The sequence below is a fragment of the Oncorhynchus clarkii genome, chromosome 3, assembly GCF_045791955.1.
Source record: "Oncorhynchus clarkii lewisi isolate Uvic-CL-2024 chromosome 3, UVic_Ocla_1.0, whole genome shotgun sequence".
Classification (NCBI taxonomy): Eukaryota; Metazoa; Chordata; class Actinopteri; order Salmoniformes; family Salmonidae; genus Oncorhynchus; species Oncorhynchus clarkii.
The window spans coordinates 1,814,296-1,835,984 of NC_092149.1; the positions used below are offsets into that span (position 1 = coordinate 1,814,296).

The following is a 21,689-nucleotide window of genomic DNA, read 5'->3' on the forward strand; positions in this document are numbered from 1 at the left end:
AGAGGTGTGTGGTCTTCTCCAGACTCTCAGCTCCAGAGGTGTGTGGTCTTCTCCAGTGTCTCAGCCCCAGAGGTGTGGTGTCTCCTCCAGTGTCTCAGCCCCAGAGGTGTGTGGTCTCTTCCAGTGTCTCAGCCCCAGAGGTGTGTGGTCTTCTCCAGTGTCTCAGCCCCAGAGGTGTGTGGTCTCCTCCAGTGTCTCAGCCCCAGAGGTGTGTGGTCTTCTCCAGTGTCTCAGCCCCAGAGGTGTGTGGTCTTCAGTGTCTCAGCCCCAGAGGTGTGGTGTCTTCTCCAGTGTCTCAGCCCCAGAGGTGTGTGGTCTTCTCCAGTGTCTCAGCCCCAGAGGCGTGTTGTCTTCTTCAGGCTCTCAACCCCAGAGGTGTGTGGTCTCCTCCAGTGTCTCAGCCCCAGAGGTGTGTGGTCTTCTCCAGTGTCTCAGCCCCAGAGGTGTGTGGTCTTCTCCAGTGTCTCAGCCCCAGAGGTGTGTGGTCTCCTCCAGTGTCTCAGCCCCAGAGGTGTGTGGTCTTCTACAGTGTCTCAGCCCCAGAGGTGTGTTGTCTTCTACAGTGTCTCAGCCCCAGAGGTGTGTGGTCTCCTCCAGTGTCTCAGCCCCAGAGGTGTGTGGTCTTCTCCAGTGTCTCAGCCCCAGAGGTGTGTGGTCTCCTCCAGACTCTCAGCCCCAGAGGTGTGTTGTCTTCTACAGTGTGTCAGTCCCAGAGGTGTGTTGTCTTCTCCAGTGTCTCAGCCCCAGAGGTGTGTTGTCTTCTTCAGGCTCTCAGCCCCAGAGGTGTGTTGTCTTCTCCAGTGTCTCAGCCCCAGAAGTGTGTGGTTTCCTCCAGTGTCTCAGCCCCAGATGTGTGTGGTCTTCTCCAGTGTCTCAGCCCCAGAGGTGTGTGGTCTCCTCCAGTGTCTCAGCCCCAGAGGTGTGTGGTCTCCTCCAGTGTCTCAGCCCCAGAGGTGTGTGGTCTCCTCCAGTGTCTCAGCCCCAGAGGTGTGTGGTCTCCTCCAGTGTCTCAGCCCCAGAGGTGTGTGGTCTCCTCCAGTGTCTCAGCCCCAGAGGTGTGTGGTCTTCTCCAGTGTCTCAGCCCCAGAGGTGTGTGGTCTCCTCCAGTGTCTCAGCCCCAGAGGTGTGTGGTCTCCTCCAGTGTCTCAGCCCCAGAGGTGTGTGGTCTCCTCCAGTGTCTCAGCCCCAGAGGTGTGTGGTCTCCTCCAGTGTCTCAGCCCCAGAGGTGTGTGGTCTTCTACAGTGTCTCAGCCCCAGAGGTGTGTTGTCTTCTACAGTGTCTCAGCCCCAGAGGTGTGTGGTCTCCTCCAGTGTCTCAGCCCCAGAGGTGTGTGGTCTTCTCCAGTGTCTCAGCCCCAGAGGTGTGTGGTCTCCTCCAGACTCTCAGCCCCAGAGGTGTGTTGTCTTCTACAGTGTGTCAGTCCCAGAGGTGTGTTGTCTTCTCCAGTGTCTCAGCCCCAGAGGTGTGTTGTCTTCTTCAGGCTCTCAGCCCCAGAGGTGTGTTGTCTTCTCCAGTGTCTCAGCCCCAGAAGTGTGTGGTCTCCTCCAGTGTCTCAGCCCCAGATGTGTGTGGTCTTCTCCAGTGTCTCAGCCCCAGAGGTGTGTGGTCTCCTCCAGTGTCTCAGCCCCAGAGGTGTGTGGTCTCCTCCAGTGTCTCAGCCCCAGAGGTGTGTGGTCTCCTCCAGTGTCTCAGCCCCAGAGGTGTGTGGTCTCCTCCAGTGTCTCAGCCCCAGAGGTGTGTGGTCTCCTCCAGTGTCTCAGCCCCAGAGGTGTGTGGTCTTCTCCAGTGTCTCAGCCCCAGAGGTGTGTTGTCTTCTCCAGTGTCTCAGCCCCAGAGGTGTGTGGTCTTCTACAGTGTCTCAGTCCCAGAGGTGTGTGGTCTTCTCCAGTGTCTCAGCCCCAGAGGTGTGTGGTCTCCTCCAGTGTGTGTTGAAAGCTTGTAAATAGTAACTGCTGAAACGTGGAATAGTGTCCCGTATCACTTGTGACCTTAGATGGGAATATTCCAAAATAAAAATAAAATAAATAAATAAAAATATGACTAAACAAATATATGTGTCTATGTCAAAGTGAGACGGACGTTACAGGACGAAGAAGAGAGTGAAGAGGAAGACGAGTTTGAAGATGGTGGTGTAGGAGAGTGAAGAGAACAGGACGAGGATGAGGATGAGCAGAATGATGGGTTGAAACATCTAGGTGGGATTAATAAGGACGGCAAAGGAGGACGAGTCAGGAAAACAGAATGGTAGAAAGACAGGAAGAGAGAACAGATTAAAAGCAGGTTAAACAATACTGACATTCACACCAAATAGAGGCCTGTCCTACAGTAGATGTAATACTGACATTCAGACCAAATAGAGGCCTGTCCTACAGTAGATACTGACATTCACACCAAATAGAGGCCTGTCCCACAGTAGATGTAATACTGACATTCAGACCAAATAGAGGCCTGTCCTACAGTATATGTAATACTGACATTCAGACCAAATAGAGGCCTGTCTTACAGTAGATGTAATACTGACATTCCGACCAAATAGAGGCCTGTCCCACAGTAGATGTAATACTGACATTCACACCAAATAGAGGCCTGTCCTACAGTAGATGTAATACTGACATTCAGACCAAATAGAGGCCTGTCCTACAGTAGATGTAATACTGACATTCAGACCAAATAGAGGCCTGTCCTACAGTAGATACTGACATGTCCACAATGCATACTAAACAATGGAACTATTACCGGCCAACGGAAACCCTGGTGTGCTTCTAACTCTGTTCAACTTACAGACAGTGGTTCCTCCTCCTCTTTGTCCTCTGGCTTGGGAACATCCAGTCTGTCTATAAAACCCTGCAGCTCCTTCCTGAAGGCCTTCATCTGAGCGGTGATCCTGTACAACAACTCGTGCTCCCGGACGGTGCTCCCTTCCTCCTCGTAAAGCTCCCCGTTGGAGACCATATAGACCCGGGCCTCGGCCATGATGGTGCCGGTGTCTGCTATCAGCCTGTCGACGGTCCGGCCCAGCCGCTCTGCTTCTATACGGATGTCTACCATCTGCTGCCGGTCCTTCAGGCTGCGGGGGAGGAAACGGCCCTCGGGGGAGTAGAGGGTGCGGGTTGGGGTCAGGCACCGGATGTTACGCACCTGGATTGGTAGGGAGACGGGATAACCTTAGCGTGTATTTAATACACAAAGCATTATGGGTCACTGTGGCGGTACACGACGCTGTATCACCTCGTCCGAGTCGCTCTCCCCTCCGATGGGACCTTCTCGTTTACGGTGGGGTGGGAAGCGCGATGAGGTGGAGGCGTCATCTCCTCCGTCACTCTCTGCGTCACTTTCCCGGGGGCTGGCCCTGATGCCCAGGTGTGACGCCAGGTCGTAGCGCTGCATGTTGGACAGCAGGACCCGGTTCTCGTACTGCATCTGCATCACCTGTAGAGGTAAGGAGACAGAATAGCATTATGTTAGCGTCAGAGATGATTAGCATTATGTTAGCAACAGAGAGGATTAGCATTATGTTAGCATCAGAGATGATTAGCATTATGTTAGCATCAGAGATGATTAGCATTATGTTAGCGTCAGAGATGGATAGCATTATGTTAGCTTCAGAGATGGATAGCTTTATGTTAGCTTCAGAGATGGATAGCATTATGTTAGCGTCAGAGATGGATAGCATTATGTTAGCGTCAGAGATGGATAGCTTTATGTTAGCGTCAGAGATGGATAGCATTATGTTAGCGTCAGAGATGGATAGCATTATGTAAGCGTCAGAGACAGGATAGCATTATGTTAGCTTCAGAGATGGAAACCATTATGTTAGTGTCAGAGATTATTAGCATTATGTTAGCATCAGAGATGGATAGCATTATGTTAGCGTCAGAGATGGATAGCATTATGTTAGCATCAACTGTCAGCTTCATTTCATGTCAATCAATTCAGGAAAGTCAACTGAAATTCCACTTCCAATGTGTTCTCACAGAGAAGCATGGAGGGAAATTGGAATTCCAGGTAATGACATGAATGGAAGAAATTAAAATGGAAGTGACCGCTAGAAACCCCCACAGAGCATCGTGGGTAGTGTAGTCCATCACGCTGCCTCACCTTGCCACTCAGCTCGTTGATCTGCAGCCTGGCAGCCTTTAGCTCCTCCTGCAGGACCTCCACCTTGGCCCGGTCTGCAGCCGCCCCGGCGCCACCTCCTCCACCCCCGGCGCCGTGCCTGGAGCCCTCCTTGTACTTCAGCTTGTTCAGCTCCCCCGTCACCTAAAAGACAGATTTAGTAGTGGGGGGGGGGGGGGGGGGGAGTTCTGCCCTCAACTACGCTGAGTAAAACTACCTTAGCTTAAATCAGGCCTTCTCCTAGGAGATACATGGTAAACCTTATGAGACCAGGTGTCCTTCCCATAGGAGATACATGGTAAACCTTATGAGACCAGGTGTCCTTCCCCTAGGAGATACATGGTAAACCTTATGAGACCAGGTGTCCTTCCTCTAGGAGGTACATGGTAAACCTTATGAGACCAGGTGTCCTTCCCCCAGGAGATACATGGTAAACATTATGAGACCAGGTGTCCTTCCTCTAGGATATACATGGTAAACCTTATGAGACCAGGTGTCCTTCCCATAGGAGGTACATGGTAAACCTTATGAGACCAGGTGTCCTTCCTCTAGGAGATACATGGTAAACATTATGAGACCAGGTGTCCTTCCCCTAGGAGATACATGGTAAATCTTATGAGACCAGGTGTCCTTCCCCTAGGAGGTACATGGTAAACCTTATGAGACCAGGGGTCCTTCCCCCAGGAGATACATGATAAACATTATGAGACCAGGTGTCCTTCCCCTAGGAGATACATGGTAAACCTTATGAGACCAGGTGTCCTTCCCCTAGGAGGTACATGGTAAACCTTATGAGACCAGGGGTCCTTCCCCCAGGAGATACATGATAAACATTATGAGACCAGGTGTCCTTCCTCTAGGAGGTACATGGTAAACCTTATGAGACCAGGTGTCCTTCCCCTAGGAGATACATGGTAAACCTTATGAGACCAGGTGTCCTTCCTCTAGGAGATACATGGTAAACCTTATGAGACCAGGTGTCCTTCCCCCAGGAGATACATGGTAAACCTTATGAGACCAGGTGTCCTTCCCCCAAGAGGTACATGGTAAACCTTATGAGACCAGGTGTCCTTCCCCCAAGAGGTACATGGTAAACCTTATGAGACCAGGTGTCCTTCCCCCAAGAGGTACATGGTAAACCTTATGAGACCAGGTGTCCTTCCCCCAAGAGGTACATGGTAAACCTTATGAGACCAGGTGTCCTTCCCCTAGGAGATGCATGGTAAACCTTATGAGACCAGGTGTCCTTCCTCTAGGAGGTACATGGTAAACCTTATGAGACCAGGTGTCCTTCCCCCAGGAGATACATGATAAACATTACGAGACCAGGTGTCCTTCCCCTAGGAGATACATGGTAAACCTTATGAGACCAGGTGTCCTTCCCCTAGGAGGTACATGGTAAACCTTATGAGACCAGGGGTCCTTCCCCCAGGAGATACATGATAAACATTATGAGACCAGGTGTCCTTCCTCTAGGAGGTACATGGTAAACCTTATGAGACCAGGTGTCCTTCCCCTAGGAGATACATGGTAAACCTTATGAGACCAGGTGTCCTTCCTCTAGGAGATACATGGTAAACCTTATGAGACCAGGTGTCCTTCCCCCAGGAGGTACATGGTAAACCTTATGAGACCAGGTGTCCTTCCCCCAAGAGGTACATGGTAAACCTTATGAGACCAGGTGTCCTTCCCCCAAGAGGTACATGGTAAACCTTATGAGACCAGGTGTCCTTCCCCCAAGAGGTACATGGTAAACCTTATGAGACCAGGTGTCCTTCCCCCAAGAGGTACATGGTAAACCTTACGAGACCAGGTGTCCTTCCCCCAAGAGGTACATGGTAAACCTTATGAGACCAGGTGTCCTTCCCCCAAGAGGTACATGGTAAACCTTATGAGACCAGGTGTCCTTCCTCTAGGAGGTACATGGTAAACCTTATGAGACCAGGTGTCCTTCCCCCAGGAGGTACATGGTAAACCTTATGAGACCAGGTGTCCTTCCCCCAGGAGATACATGGTAAACCTTATGAGACCAGGTGTCCTTCCCATAGGAGGTACATGGTAAACCTTATGAGACCAGGTGTCCTTCCCCCAGGAGGTACATGGTAAACCTTATGAGACCAGGTGTCCTTCCCCCAGGAGGTACATGGTAAACCTTATGAGACCAGGTGTCCTTCCCCCAGGAGATACATGGTAAACATTATGAGACCAGGTGTCCTTCCCCCAGGAGATACATGGTAAACATTATGAGACCAGGTGTCCTTCCCCCAGGAGATACATGGTAAACCTTATGAGACCAGGTGTCCTTCCCCCAGGAGATACATGGTAAACCTTATGAGTGGCCATTTGACCTGACGATACGTTGCTACGAGGGGGTGTTGAGAGAGAGAGCTAAATGTGATCAGTAACGACAAATACTCTACTATATGACTCACACGTAGAATGTAAACACCTGCTTTCCAAATGGCACCCTAATTCCCTATATAGCACACTAGTTTCAACCAAAGCCCTTTGGTCCCGGATCTAAAGTAGTGCACTATATAGGGAATAGGGTGCAATTTGGGACTAACACTGTTGTTCTCCTCTACATCCTGAAGTAGTGAGTAGTGCACTATATAAGGAATAGGGTGCAATTTGGGACTAACACTGTTGTTCTCCTCTACATCCTGCAGTAGTAAGTAGTGCACTATATAGGGAATAGGGTGCCATTTGGGAGCCACCTTGTTGTTGTCCTCCTCTGCGTCCTGTAGGTTCCTCCTAAGTAGCTCTGCCTCGTCCTCCACCAGCTGTAGCTGCTGTCTCAGCTCCCTGAGTTCCTCTCCCTGCTCCCTGCTGCAGCCATGCTCAGCCGAGCCTCCTGCCACCTCATCCCTGGCAATGCATCAATCAACACGTAAATCAATCAATACATCAATCAATGCATCAATAAACACGTCAATCAACACATCAATCAATCAATACATCAATCAACACATCAATCAATACATCAATCAATACATCAATCAACACATCAATCAATACATCAATCAACACATCAATCAATACATCAATCAACACATCAATCAATACATCAATCAATCAATACATAAATCAATACATACATCAATCAATACAGAAATCAATACAGCAATCAATCAATACATCAATCAACACATCAATCAATAAATATATCAATACATCAATCAATCAACACATCAATCAACACATCAATCAATACATCAATCAATCAACACATCAATCAACACATCAATCAATACATCAATCAATACATCAATCAATACATCAATCAATCAACACATCAATCAATACATCAATCAATCAACACATCAATCAATACATCAATCAATCAACACATCAATCAATACATAAATCAATACATCAATCAATCAACACATCAATCAATAAATATATCAATCAATTATTCAATCAATACATCAATCAATACATCAATCAACACATCAATCAATACATCAATCAATACATCAATCAATCAACATATCAATCAACACATCAATCAATACATTAATCAATACATCAATCAACCAATAAATCAATCAATTCATCAATCACTCAATACATCAATAAATACATTGATCAATCAATACATAAATCTATGCATCAATCAATCAAATGTATCTTGTTTATTTACAAAGACATGGAGATCTGAGAGGATTTGATTGGTATAAGCAAGATGGTGAAACTTCTATCTAGGCTATCAGAGAGCAGGGTGGAGCTACTACCATATTGCTGACACCTGTCAAATCCTCTCAGTGCATCAAGTCTATAGGGTTTAGGGTTTAGGGGTCCATTGGGCCTACCTGTCTCTCATGTCCTCCAGTTCAGCCTTCAGTCCTCTATTCTCCACCTCCAGCTCTACGATCTTCCTCCCCAGGATGTTGGCTTCCTCCTCCACCAGTCTCAGTCTCAGTTTCAGCTCTGACTCCCGGGTGGTGGCTGGTCCTCCAGCCTCTCCCTTGGGCCCAGGGCTGTCCACATCCCCGTAGAAAGAGCGGTACTTCTGCAGCTCGTGTTCCAGCCGGTCCTTCTCCTTGTCAATTTTAGCCATTTTTTTCCTCATTAAAATGGCTTCCTCCTTGATGAAGGCTAGCTGGCATTTCAGATCTTCGTTGTCCTCCTGAGGAGAGAAGAAGAATGAAGAAGATATGTTTTGGTCTTGTCTCTCATCATTATAGTTTGACGAATAACGATGATGCCGTACCTCTATTGGAGTCTGTGGAATCCTTTTCTCCTTCTGAACATCCCTGCCTCCTCTCCTCTTCAGTGACAGCTGCAGAGGATAAAGATGACATCACACCAACAGCCCACCTGTTACCTGTTGTACGTGACTGGTGGAATCTGTTGTGGACAGTTCAATGTGCTTTACAGACCTACTGTCGATCATTAAAACACAACTCTCAGAACCTCTTAACTAACAAGCTTGTGATGAGTAACCAGGACCCTGTGTTAACTCCCTGAGCTATAACGTCTTCGGCTTTAGCTCGGCAGGCTAACACAGTGTTGTGGCACACAGGAGACCTGGGTTTGAACACAGACGGTCACATGACACTGCAGAACCTTACCCTCCTTGACAGCAGGTGTCCTCATCACCCCCTTCTCCAGCTGGTTGTGCAGGGCCTGTTCGGTCACTTCCACCTAACCCTAACCCTAACCCCCCCCCCCCCCCCCCCCCCCCCCCCCCACGTCCACCTCACCCCTTCCCTCCCCCTCATCACCTCCTTGGCCTTCTCCAGTTGGTTTTGCAGGGCCTGTTTGGTCACCTCCACCTCTATCAGCTTTTGCCTTAGTTTCTCGTTCTCCTCCTCCGTCTTCGTCCTTTTCTCCTCCACATTCTCCAACTCATGATGCAGACGCACTGACACATCCTTCGCTACCTAGGGGGGGGGGGGGGGGTGATAGGGAGGGGCAGAGAGACAGGGAGGGAGAGGGAGAGAGACAGGGAGGTAGAGGCAGAGAGACAGGGAGGGAGAGGGAGAGAGACAGGGAGGGAGGGGAAGCGACACAGGGAGGGAGGGGGAGAGAGACAGGGAGGGAGGGGCAGAGATACAGGGAGGGAGGGGCAGAGAGACAGGGAGGGAGAGGGAAGGGGAGAGGGAGAAAGACAGGGAGGGAGAGGGAGAGGGAGAGAGACAGGGAGGGAGATGGGCCATGGTCTATTAGTATACATGGTCTATACAGAACCTTACCCTCCTTGACAGCAGGTGTCCTCATCACCCCCTTCTCCAGCTGGTTGTGCAGGGCCTGTTCGGTCACTTCCACCTAACCCTAACCCTAACCCACCCCCCCCCCCCCCCCCCCCCCCACGGTCATACATGGTCTATTAGTATACATGGTCTATTAGTATACATGGTCTATTAGTATACATGGTCTATTAGTATACATGGTCTATTAGTATACATGGTCTATTAGTATACTATTAGTGTACAGTCCATTCTGAAAGTATTCTGACCACTTGACTTTTTCCACATTTTGTTACGTTACAGCCTTGTTCTAAAACTGATTAAAACATTTTTTTTACCCTCACCAATCTACACACAATACCCCATTATGACATCACAATACCCCATAATGACAAAGCAAAAACAAGTTTAAAAACCCCCAGAAATATCACATTTACATAAGTATTCAGACCATTTACTCAGTTCTTTGTTGAAGCACCTTTGGCAACGATTACAGCCTTGCTCCCCAAATACAGGTGTGCCAAGAAGACCTTGGGTATGACGCTACAAGCTTGGCACACCTGTATTTGGGGAGTTTCTCCCATTCTTCTCTGCCGATAGGGTTGGATGGGGAGCGTCGCTGCACAGCTATTTTCAGGTCTCTCCAGAGATATTCAATCGGGTTCAAGTCTGGGCTCTGGCTGGGCCACTCAAGGACATTCAGAGACTTGTCCCGAAGCCACTCCTGCATTGTCTTGGCTGTATGCTTAGGGTTGTCCTGTTGGAAGGTGAACCTTCACCCCAGTCTGAGGTCCTGAGTGCTCTGGAGCAGGTTTTCATCAAGGATCTCTCTGTACTTTGCTCCGTTCTTCTTTCCCTCGATCCTGACTAGTCTCCCAGTTCCTGCCACTGAAAAACATCCCCACAGCATGATGCTGCCACCACCATGCTTCTCCGTAGGGATGGTGCCAGGTTTCCTCCAGACGTGACACTTGGCATTCAGGCCAAGGAGTTCAATCTTAGTTTCGTCAGACCAGAGAATCTTTTTTCTCATGGTCTGAGAGTCCTTTAGGTACCTTTTGGCAATTTCTCTAAGCGGGCTGTCGTGTGCCTTTTACTGAGGAGTGGCTTCCGTCTGGCCTCTCTACCATAAAGGCCTGATTGGTGGAGTGCTGAAGAGATGATTGTCCTTCTTGATGGTCCTCCCATCTCCACAGAGGAACTCTGGAGCTCTGTCAGACTGACCATCAGTTTCTTGTTCACTTCCCTGACCAAGGCCCTTCTCCCCCTATTGCTCAGTTTGGCTGGGCGGCCAGCTCTAGGAAGAGTCTTTGTGGCTCTAAATTTCTTCCATTTAAGAATGATGGAGGCCACTGTGTTCTTGGAGACCTTCAATGGTGCAGAAATGTTTAGGTACCCTTCCCCAAGATCTGTGTCTCAACCCAATCTTGTCTCGGAGCTATATAGACAATTCCTTCGACCTCATAGCTTGGTTTTTGCTCTGACATGCACTGTCAACTGTGGGACCTTATATAGACAGGTGTGTGCCTATCCAAATGATGTCCAATCAATTGAATTTACCACAGGTGGACTCCAATCAAGTTGTAGAAACATCTCAAGGATGATCAATGGAAACAGGATGCACCTGAGCTCAATTTCGAGTCTTACAGGAAAGGGTCTGAATACTTCTGTAAATAAGGTATTTCTGTTTTTATTTTTTATAAATTTGACAGGATTTCTTAAAACCTGTTTTCGCTTTGTCATTATGGGATATTGTGATGTCATTATGGGGTATTGTGATGTCATTATGGGGTATTGTGATGTCATTACGGGGTATTGTGATGTCATTATGGGGTATTGTGATGTCATTATGGGGTATTGTGTGTAGATTGATGAGGATTTGTTTTTATTTAATCAATTTTAGAATAAGGTTGTAACGTAACAGAATGTGGAAAAGGTCAAGGGGTCTGAATACTTTCTGAATGCAATGCATATGTAACTGTATAGACACAAGCCTTTTGGGAATAGAATGGCATTTGGATCAAATCAAATTGCATTCATAAAGTCCACAGTTTACAGCAGACACAGTCTAGACAACCTATGAGATATAGAGTCTAGACAACATTACCTTATGACATATAGAGTCTAGACAACATTACCTTCAGGTCACACCTTATGACATATAGAGTCTAGACAACATTACCTTCAGGACACAAACTATAACATATAGAGTCTAGACAACATTACCTTCAGGTCAAACCCTATGACATATAGAGTCTAGACAACATTACCTTCAGGTCACACCCTATGACATATAGAGTCTAGACAACATTACCTTCAGGTCAAACCCTATGACATATAGAGTCTAGACAACATTACCTTCAGGACACACCCTATGACATATAGAGTCTAGACAACATTACCTTCAGGTCAAACCCTATGACATATAGAGTCTAGACAACATTACCTTCAGGACACACCCTATGACATATAGAGTCTAGACAACATTACCTTCATAACACACCCTATGACATATAGAGTCTAGACAACATTACCTTATGACATATAGAGTCTAGACAACATTACCTTATGACAAATAGAGTCTAGACAACATTACCTTCAGGACACAACCTATAACATATAGAGTCTAGACAACATTACCTTCAGGTCAAACCCTATGACATATAGAGTCTAGACAACATTACCTTCAGGACACACCCTATGACATATCGAGTCTAGACAACATTACCTTCAGGTCAAACCCTATGACATATAGAGTCTAGACAACATTACCTTCAGGTCAAACCCTATGACATATAGAGTCTAGACAACATTACCTTATGACAAATAGAGTCTAGACAACATTACCTTCAGGTCACACCCTATGACATATAGAGTCTAGACAACATTACCTTGTGACATATAGAGACTAGACAACATTACCTTGTGACATATAGAGTCTAGACAACATTACCTTGTGACATATAGAGTCTAGACAACTTCAGGTATTTTAACAAGCCTAACACATTGGTAAATCTAAGCGCAGGCAGTACGTTCATTGGTGTGTTAGAGATATTTTTGCTATTTTCACGATCTCAATTATTGGCGCACTTGCTGGCTTTGGCGCGAAAGGGCTTGGTTTTGATGAATAAACAGGTTGTGGGTGTCTCGAGGCTTGGCCCCTCACTGAAATGCAATGGTTCATTGGATCAGTGTAAAACTTTGCACATACACTGCTGCCATCTAGTGGGCAAAATCTAAATTGCGCCTGTGCTGGAATAATACATTATGGGCCTTTCTCTTATATTTCAGAGATGATGGTACAAAAAAATACCAAAAAACTGTTGTTTTTTTCTTTTACCAGATCTAATGTGTTATATTTTCCTACATTCATTTCACATTTCCACAAACTTCAAAGTGTTTCCTTTCAAATGGTATCAATAATATCCATATCCTTGCTTTAGGTCCTGAGCTACAGGAAGTTAGTTATCCTAGAGTCTAGACAGCGTCTTACCTTCAAGTCTTGCTCCAGGGCCCTCAGTAGCTCTCCGTCTACCTCTCCGGTCTGAGCGAACCGCATCCTCTTCCTCTCTGCCTTCCTCAGACGGTACTGGAGAATCCGGCAGTTCTTATTGGCTCGCTCCAGCTCGCGACGCATGTCCTGCAGCTGGCACGCGTCCTCTTCGTAGAACGTGTCTCTCATCTCGTCCATCTCCGCTCTCATCTCCTCTATCTCAGTCTAATGGGAACGAATGAGAGAGAGAGAGAAAGATGGAATAGGGACACAGCAATTAGAGGAATCAATTCAACATTATATAGGCAACAGCAAAAGTGTTAGGCCCTATAGGGGCACAGGGGCACGTGCCCCTCAGATTTGTGCTGTTTAAATTGGATTTTTTAAAGAATTAATAAAAATGTGTACACATGATTTATTATTATTATTATTTATTTATCTATTTTATTTATCTATTTTATTTATTATTATTATTATTATTATTATTATTTATTTATCTATTTTATTTATCTATTTTATTTATTATTATTATTATTATTTATTTATCTATTTTATTTATTATTATTATTATTATTTATTTATCTATTTTATTTATTTATTATTATTATTATTATTTATTTATCTATTTTATTTATTATTATTATTATTATTTATTTATCTATTTTATTTATTATTATTATTATTATTTATTTATCTATTTTATTTATTTATTATTATTATTATTTATTTATCTATTTTATTTATTATTATTATTATTATTATTATTATTTATTTATCTATTTTATTTATTATTATTATTATTATTATTATTATTATTTATTTATCTATTTTATTTATTATTATTATTATTATTATTATTATTATTTATTTATCTATTTTATTTATTTATTATTATTATTATTTATTTATCTATTTTATTTATTATTATTATTATTATTATTATTTATTTATCTATTTTATTTATTATTATTATTATTATTATTATTTATTTATCTATTTTATTTATTATTATTATTATTATTATTATTATTATTTATTTATCTATTTTATTTATTTATTATTATTATTATTTATTTATCTATTTTATTTATTATTATTATTATTATTATTATTTATTTATCTATTTTATTTATTATTATTATTATTATTTATTTATCTATTTTATTTATTATTATTTATTTATCTATTTTATTTATTATTATTATTATTATTTATTTATCTATTTTATTTATTTATTATTATTATTTATCTATTTTATTTAGCTAGCCCAGATCTCCCAACCTCATAACTACCATGTAGCCATTTTCAGGCTATAAAGTTAGAGTAGCTAGCTTGTCTAACTATCTTAGCTGGCATGCCTGCTGGTAAAGGTTGGTAGACTTTAGAAAATCAAGCAATAACTAAATGTACTGAATAAGACTCACATTCCTTTCAATCTTCTACCAAGATTTGAGCAGAGATGCAGAAAAGCATATTTAGTTTCTTTGAAAAAAGAACCACCAGTCAGGAGGATACAGACACAAGAGGTACACATAGATATGCAGAACAAAGACACATTTTGGACATAGAATTAAGCATAATGATTATGGCTCTAGATTGCTGGAAAAAGCTGTTTCAGATGTTTGAAAAATGCAAAATTCTCCAATTTATGGACAGGGGCATAGCCCCTCTCCGGAACCCCCCCAGCCATCCTCATGTACTTTCTGCCCCTCAGATTTTGGGGGTGCATGACGCCCCTGGGTAACAGGTTAAAGCTGCTAAAACATGCTGCTATTTAAACCCATACAGATGTGACAGTGGCAGACATATAGACATACCTTTAGTTCATCGTTTTCATCCTCTAGTTTCTCTATCTCCTCCTGAAATAGCTGGTCGGGCTCAGGTACCGGTTCGGGCTCGTTAACGATGGCCTCAGGAGAGAGATCCGCCGTTTCCGTGACCGGCTCCGGGGGAGACGGTGTCTTCGCCTTCATCTTTCCTCCTCCTTTCTTTAAGCTTTTATTCAGGTGAAACTGGATCAGCTCCGACTGCAAACATCCCTCTCTCCAGAAGCCAGGGCCGCAGCCCACACTGCTCTTGCCGGAGCTCTTTTTGTTACCGGTCGCTGTGCTGCTAGCCTCGCCTTCTCCTCCCCTTCCTCTCGGGTTATTGTTCTTCAATTTAGGAGATTTGGATGAACAAGGCTGATCAGAAACAACCCGTGTCGTATCCCCCTTCAAACACGATATATCAGTACAACGCGAGTCTTCAGACGGACTACTGCGCTCCTCTGCCGCTCCTCTGCCGCTCCCAGCCGCCGCCGCCGCCCTGGTCAACGTATGGATTTCAGCACCATCGGACTGGACAGGGGCCGCGCCTGCCGCGCTTGCCGCGCCTTTGGAAGAAGAAGACAGTCTGTCTTTGCTGGTTGCCGTGGAGACCGGGGAGCTGCCACGGTTGCCTCTCCCTCCTCCGCACTGCTTTGACGTGATGATCTTTGACGGAGTGCTGCTTTTCGGTGTCTCTTTACATCCAATGTCTTTGCCGCCAGCCGGGGAGGAAGCGCGCTGTTGCTGCTGCTGCTTTCTGTTGCTATTGTCTAGCTGGCTGCGGGAGTCGGCAGCGCCGCCCGAGGCAGGGTTCATGGTGTCATACAGAGAGGATGGACGTTCAGTTCAATAGCCTAGTCTACATCCACATCACATCACCCAGACAGTCCCTCCCTGCGCTGTGTTCTTCTGTCTGAAAAATAATCCAGTGAACACACCGTTATTTTAAGTACGAATGCAAAGAACAAGAAGCCGAGAAGCCGGTGGTGATTTGCTTTCACGCGTTTCTTGAAAGTAGACTCAAGTAGGCTAAACGAGAGGCCACTCTATTTTGAGAGGTGTTTAAATATAGAGCATATTTGAACTTAATATTCTATGTAAAGCGCACCTTCATAACAACACTGGCCCAATCCACCCACAATAAGGTTGCAGTAGAGGCAAACCATCTAAATCCAGCATTTGCATCTCCCAACACCATCAGACTAGGCTACTAGCCGGCACGCACGGAATGGCTGCAGTAATGGGAAATCTCATCAGCCAATTAAATTGCACTAGGCTGAAGCATGTGTCCAGCCATTCTACTGTAGATCTCTCTCTCTCTCTCTCTCTCTCTCTCTCTCTCTCTCTCTCTCTCTCTCTCTCTCTCTCTCTCTCTCTCTCTCTCTCTCTCTCTCTCTCTCTCTCTCTCTCTCTCTCTCTCTCTCTCTCTCTCTCTCTCTCTCTCTCTCTCTCTCTCTCTCTCTCTCTCTCTCTCCCTCCCTCTCCCCTTCCCCCCCCCCCCCCCTCTCTCTCTCGCTCTCTCTCTTTTAAAGACAGGATTCTTCGGAGCCCTGACCTCTAGAAGTAAACATCGTCGAGAGGCTCGAGGGAAAGTGTTTTGAATATCTGTCCGGCTCGTGGCAGTCATTCCACTCCTGCCGCCCGACACGTCCGATGAGACTTACTTACTCAACCGGATGGAATGGATAAACCCGCATATAAAGGAGCGAGCGACAGAAAAAAAAGGGTCAATCTACACGAATCGAGCGCTGTTGTACACTCAATAGTTGAATACCGTGTAGAATTCGATGGTCAGCCTAGTGTGTAGTCTAAATAGAGGTGAGTTTCCGACAGAAACCACACACACTGGGTCTAACGAGCATCAAGATTCAAATTGATTGACACAATTAAAACCCTTTGTCCTCTCTAAGCACAAAAATATACTGATGTTATTCGTACAAATAGAGTTATTCTTAACCAATGAAAACAATGATTATCATTTAAAGGGAATCTTACCAGCAGTATCCCGGCGACAGTGATGGGGAGGAGGAGACTTCCCCTCCTCTGAATCTCTGAGCGCACGGTCCCAACCACCAATGAAACTGTTTCAATGTACAGTACATTACGTCACCTCGGGGAGGGGCGCACAAAAAGATTAACCGGAAGATGAAGTTGGAAGTGCTTAGTTGGCACCTGGCAGGACTCATGATGATATACACAAATAATGCATTCACTGAATGAAAGATTTATGGCACCATAATTGGTGATAATGCCACCAAAACTACCTTGTTGATTTAAAGATTGTCAGAGAGAGAGAGAGAGAGAGATAGAGAGATAGAGAGAGAGGCAGTCATATCAGAGGCTTTTGATGGTGGATAAACAAGGGGGTGTCCCTCCTTGAACACGTGGTTCCTGTCTACAACCAGTTGTATGGTTTGTTAAAATGTGAAATCGATTGGTTTTGGTTTGGTGTACATTTAAACATCATTCTGTTGCCATGCAGTTGGAAGGAGGCATATTCTATCACTCTGCCTCCGTGTTTCAAAACAAGCTGAGTACCAAAGACATCCAGCCAACATTGTCAATTTCCATTTATTCCCGACTTGTCACTGAGACTCTCTGTCTGTCTGTCTGTCTGTCTGTCTGTCTGTCTGTCTGTCTGTCTGTCTGTCTGTCTGTCTGTCTGTCTGTCTGTCTGTCTGTCTGTCTGTCTGTCTGTCTGTCTGTCTGTCTGTCTGTCTCTCTGTCTCTCTGTCTCTCTCTCTGTCTCTCTCTGTCTCTCTCTCTCTCTCTCTCTCTCTCTCTCTCTCTCTGCTCTCTCTCTCTCTCTGTCTCTCTCTCTGTCTCTCTCTCTCTCTCTCTCTCTCTCTCTCTCTCTCTCTCTCTCTTTCTCTGTCTCTCTCTCTCTCTCTCTCTCTCTCTGTCTCTCTCTCTGTCTCTCTCTCTGTCTGTCTCTCTCTCTCTCTCTCTCTCTCTCTCTCTCTCTCTCTCTCTCTCTCTCTCTCTCTCTCTCTCTCTCTGCTCTCTCTCTCTCTATGTCTCTCTCTCTGTCTCTCTCTCTCTCTCTCTCTGTCTCTCTCTGTCTCTCTCTCTGTCTCTCTCTCTCTCTCTCTCTCTCTCTCTCTCTCTCTCTCTCTCTCTCTCTCTTTCTCTGTCTCTCTCTCTCTCTCTCTCTCTCTCTCTCTCTCTCTGTCTCTCTCTCTCTCTCTCTTTCTCTGTCTCTCTCTCTCTCTCTCTCTCTCTCTCTCTCTCTCTCTCTCTCTCTCAAGCTGTGTTGTGAAACTGTTTCACAGGAGCCTGGAGACCGACAGAGTTAAGAGAAAGAGGGGGGTACTTTTTGAACAGAGCTACGGGACAGAGACTGTCAAACGCTCTCACCCTCCTCACACTAACTGGGGTTCTCTCTCACTGGGGTTATCTCTCACCCTCCTCACACTAACTGGGGTTATCTCTCACTGGGATTATCTCTCACCCTCCTCACACTAACTGGGGTTATCTCTCACTGGGATTATCTCTCACCCTCCTCACACTAACTGGGGTTATCTCTCACCCTCCTCACACTAACTGGGGTTATCTCTCACTGGGTTATCTCTCACCCTCCTCACACTAACTGGGGTTATCTCTCACTGGGGTTATCTCTCACCCTCCTCACACTAACTGGGGTTATCTCTCACCCTCCTCACACTAACTAGGGTGTGTAGTCTCCAGAGAGTATGTCTCTATATCCTCCTCTCCTCTCCTCCCCCACCTCTCCCCCCTCTCCACCCATCTTCCCCTCTTCCTCTCCTCTCCACCCATCTTCCCCTCTTCCTCTCCTCTCCACCCCAACCTCCTCCCCCAACTTTTCCTCCCCACCTCTCCCACCTCTCCACCCATCTTCCCCTCTTCCTCTCCTCTCCACCCCAACCTCCTCCCCCAACTTTTCCTCCCCCACCTCTCCCACCTCTCCACCCATCTTCCCCCCTTCCTCTCCTCTCCCCCCAACCTCCTCCCCCTCTTCCTCTCCTCCCATCCTCCCCTCTTCCTCTCCTCTCCCCCCAACCTCCCCCCTCCTCTCCACCCATCTTCCCCTCTTCCTCTCCTCTCCCCCAACCTCCTCCCCCTCTTCCTCTCCTCCCATCCTCCCCTCTTCCTCTCCTCTCCCCCAAACCCCCCCCTCCTCTCCTCCCATCCTCCCCTCTTCCTCTCCTCTCCCCCCAACCTCCCCCTCCCCCTCTCCACCCATCTTCCACTCTTCCTCTCCTCTCCCCCCAACCTCCTCCCCCTCCTCTCCACTCCCATACCCTCCCTGTCAACTGTGAGGACCTTACTATGACAGATGTCTACATCCCTGCAGGGCCAATCCTCCCCTCTTCCTCTCCTCTCCCCCCAACCTCCCCCTCCTCCTCTCCACCCATCTTCCCCTCTTCCTCTCCTCTCCCCCCAACCTCCTCCACCTCCTCCCCCACCTCTCCACTCCCATACCCTCCCTGTCAACTATGACAGATGTCTACATCCCTGCAGGGCCCATCCTCCCCTCAAATGAAATCCACTCAACATTAAATGAACCCTTGAACATGTCTCCTGTATCTTCCTGTTATCCAATCAACCCTGTTCAGCCTCTATATTCTGCATCCTCAAATAGTGAAAAGTTGATTACATGTTAGCCATTGTCCAGTTATTATTCCAACTTTGATGTCTTATAAGCAATACATAGAAAAATGTATAAGCCTAAAAACGAGATGAGATTTAGCCGGATGCAATAGAAACTCCTGCAGTAGATCCTGTAACTCCAGTCTGATCCTGTAAATATAGTCTGATCCTGTAACTCCAGTCTGATCCTGTAAATATAGTCTGATCCTGTAACTCCAGTCTGATCCTGTAAATATAGTCTGATCCTGTAACTCCAGTCTGATCCTGTAAATATAGTCTGATCCTGTAACTCCAGTCTGATCCTGTAAATATAGTCTGATCCTGTAACTCCAGTCTGATCCTGTAAATATAGTCTGATCCCGTAAATATAGTCTGATCCTGTAACTCCAGTCTGATCCTGTAAATATAGTCTGATCCCGTAAATATAGTCTGATCCTGTAACTCCAGTCTGATCCTGTAAATATAGTCTGATCCCGTAAATATAGTCTGATCCTGTAACTCCAGTCTGATCCTGTAACTCCAGTCTGATCCTGTAACTCCAGTCTGATCCTGTAACTCCAGTCTGATCCTGTAAATATAGTCTGATTCTATAACTCTAGTCTGATCCTGAGGTATTGTGTATCTATAGTCTGATCCTGAGGTATTGTGTAACTCTAGTCTGATTCTATAACTCTAGTCTGATCCTGAGGTATTGTGTATCTCTAGTCTGATCCTGAGGTATTGTGTATCTCTAGTCTGATCCTGAGGTATTGTGTATCTCTAGTCTGATCCTGAGGTATTGTGTATCTCTAGTCTGATCCTGAGGTATTGTGTAACTCTAGTCTGATCCTGAGGTATTGTGTATCTCTAGTCTGATCCTGAGGTATTGTGTATCTCTAGTCTGATCCTGAGGTATTGTGTAACTCTAGTCTGATCCTGAGGTATTGTGTAACTCTAGTCTGATCCTGAGGTATTGTGTAACTCTAGTCTGATCCTGAGGTATTGTGTAACTCTAGTCTGATCCTGAGGTATTGTGTATCTCTAGTCTGATCCTGAGGTATTGTGTATCTCTAGTCTGATTCTATAACTCTAGTCTGATCCTGAGGTATTGTGTATCTCTAGTCTGATCCTGAGGTATTGTGTATCTCTAGTCTGATCCTGTATCTCTAGTCTGATCCTGAGGTATTGTGTATCTCTAGTCTGATCCTGAGGTATTGTGTATCTCTAGTCTGATCCTGAGGTATTGTGTAACTCTAGTCTGATCCTGAGGTATTGTGTAACTCTAGTCTGATCCTGAGTTATTGTGTAACTCTAGTCTGATCCTGAGGTATTGTGTATCTCTAGTCTGATCCTGTATCTCTAGTCTGATCCTGAGGTATTGTGTATCTCTAGTCTGATCCTGAGGTATTGTGTATCTCTAGTCTGATCCTGAGGTATTGTGTATCTCTAGTCTGATCCTGAGGTATTGTGTATCTCTAGTCTGATCCTGAGGTATTGTGTAACTCTAGTCTGATCCTGAGGTATTGTGTATCTCTAGTCTGATCCTGAGGTATTGTGTATCTCTAGTCTGATTCTATAACTCTAGTCTGATCCTGAGGTATTGTGTAACTTGTCTGATCCTGAGGTATTGTGTATCTCTTGTCTGATCCTGAGGTATTGTGTATCTCTTGTCTGATCCTGAGGTATTGTGTATCTCTAGTCTGATCCTGAGGTATTGTGTAACTTGTCTGATCCTGAGGTATTGTTTATCTCTAGTCTGATCCTGAGGTATTGTGTATCTCTAGTCTGATTCTGAGGTATTGTGTATCTCTAGTCTGATTCTGAGGTATTGTGTAACTGCAGTCTGAAGGACAGCTGTATCAGCATGGGAGGACATCACAGACAGAGAGGGAGAAACACACACACACACACACACACACAGAGAGACAGAGAGAGACAGGGGCAGACTTATTGATTTGGAGGCCCCAGACAGAGGGCAGTCTAAGGGCCCCCCCTATAATGGGTTTTACAGTAAAACTTCAATTAATTGCGCAGGAATTTTTAAATCCCCCGAACACAACAGGCACTTATTAGAGACAGGCTTCTGTCTGAGCCAGGCGTCTATTAACTTTGCTCATTTAAGTAGTTAAGAATTTGTTCTTAACTGACTTGCCTGGTTAAATAAAGGTAAAATAAAAAATAAATAAATAAAAAGTAAATTGTTTAAATTCCAGCATTCACTTCCAGTATTAATATATTTCTTAATTTCCTGCACTAAAGTGTTATCGGTTACACACTGTGTCACATATCTTTGGACTTAGTTATGCCTCTATTTAGATTTCTTTTCAACTTTTCCTTGACATAACAACTATTCTCCTCTTTGACTGTGCATTTTCGTCAGTTCTTACTTTCGCCACCCTGCCCTGTGTCAACCTCCCCCTCCTCAGCCGATTTCTAGGGGTCTGTACTCCCTGTTTTTGTGCTTGCCAGTTAGCTAGCAGTTCTCA

General features: G+C 45.4%; 1 protein-coding gene across 1 annotated transcript; it reads right to left on the minus strand.

Moving 5' to 3' along the window:
• Positions 1-1,873: 1,873 nt before the first annotated feature.
• On the minus strand, positions 1,874-15,429 carry LOC139386500 (microtubule cross-linking factor 3-like). Its single transcript, XM_071132075.1, has 10 exons — positions 14,623-15,429; positions 12,806-13,030; positions 8,848-9,006; positions 8,334-8,402; positions 7,933-8,249; positions 6,835-6,985; positions 4,100-4,261; positions 3,230-3,430; positions 2,783-3,139; positions 1,874-2,192 (listed from the first exon to the last, which is right to left on the minus strand). The coding sequence occupies exons 1-10, from the start codon at positions 15,427-15,429 to the stop codon at positions 2,082-2,084; spliced, it is 2,559 nt and encodes an 852-aa protein (XP_070988176.1). The 3' UTR covers positions 1,874-2,081.
• Between the last annotated feature and the right edge of the window lie 6,260 nt (positions 15,430-21,689).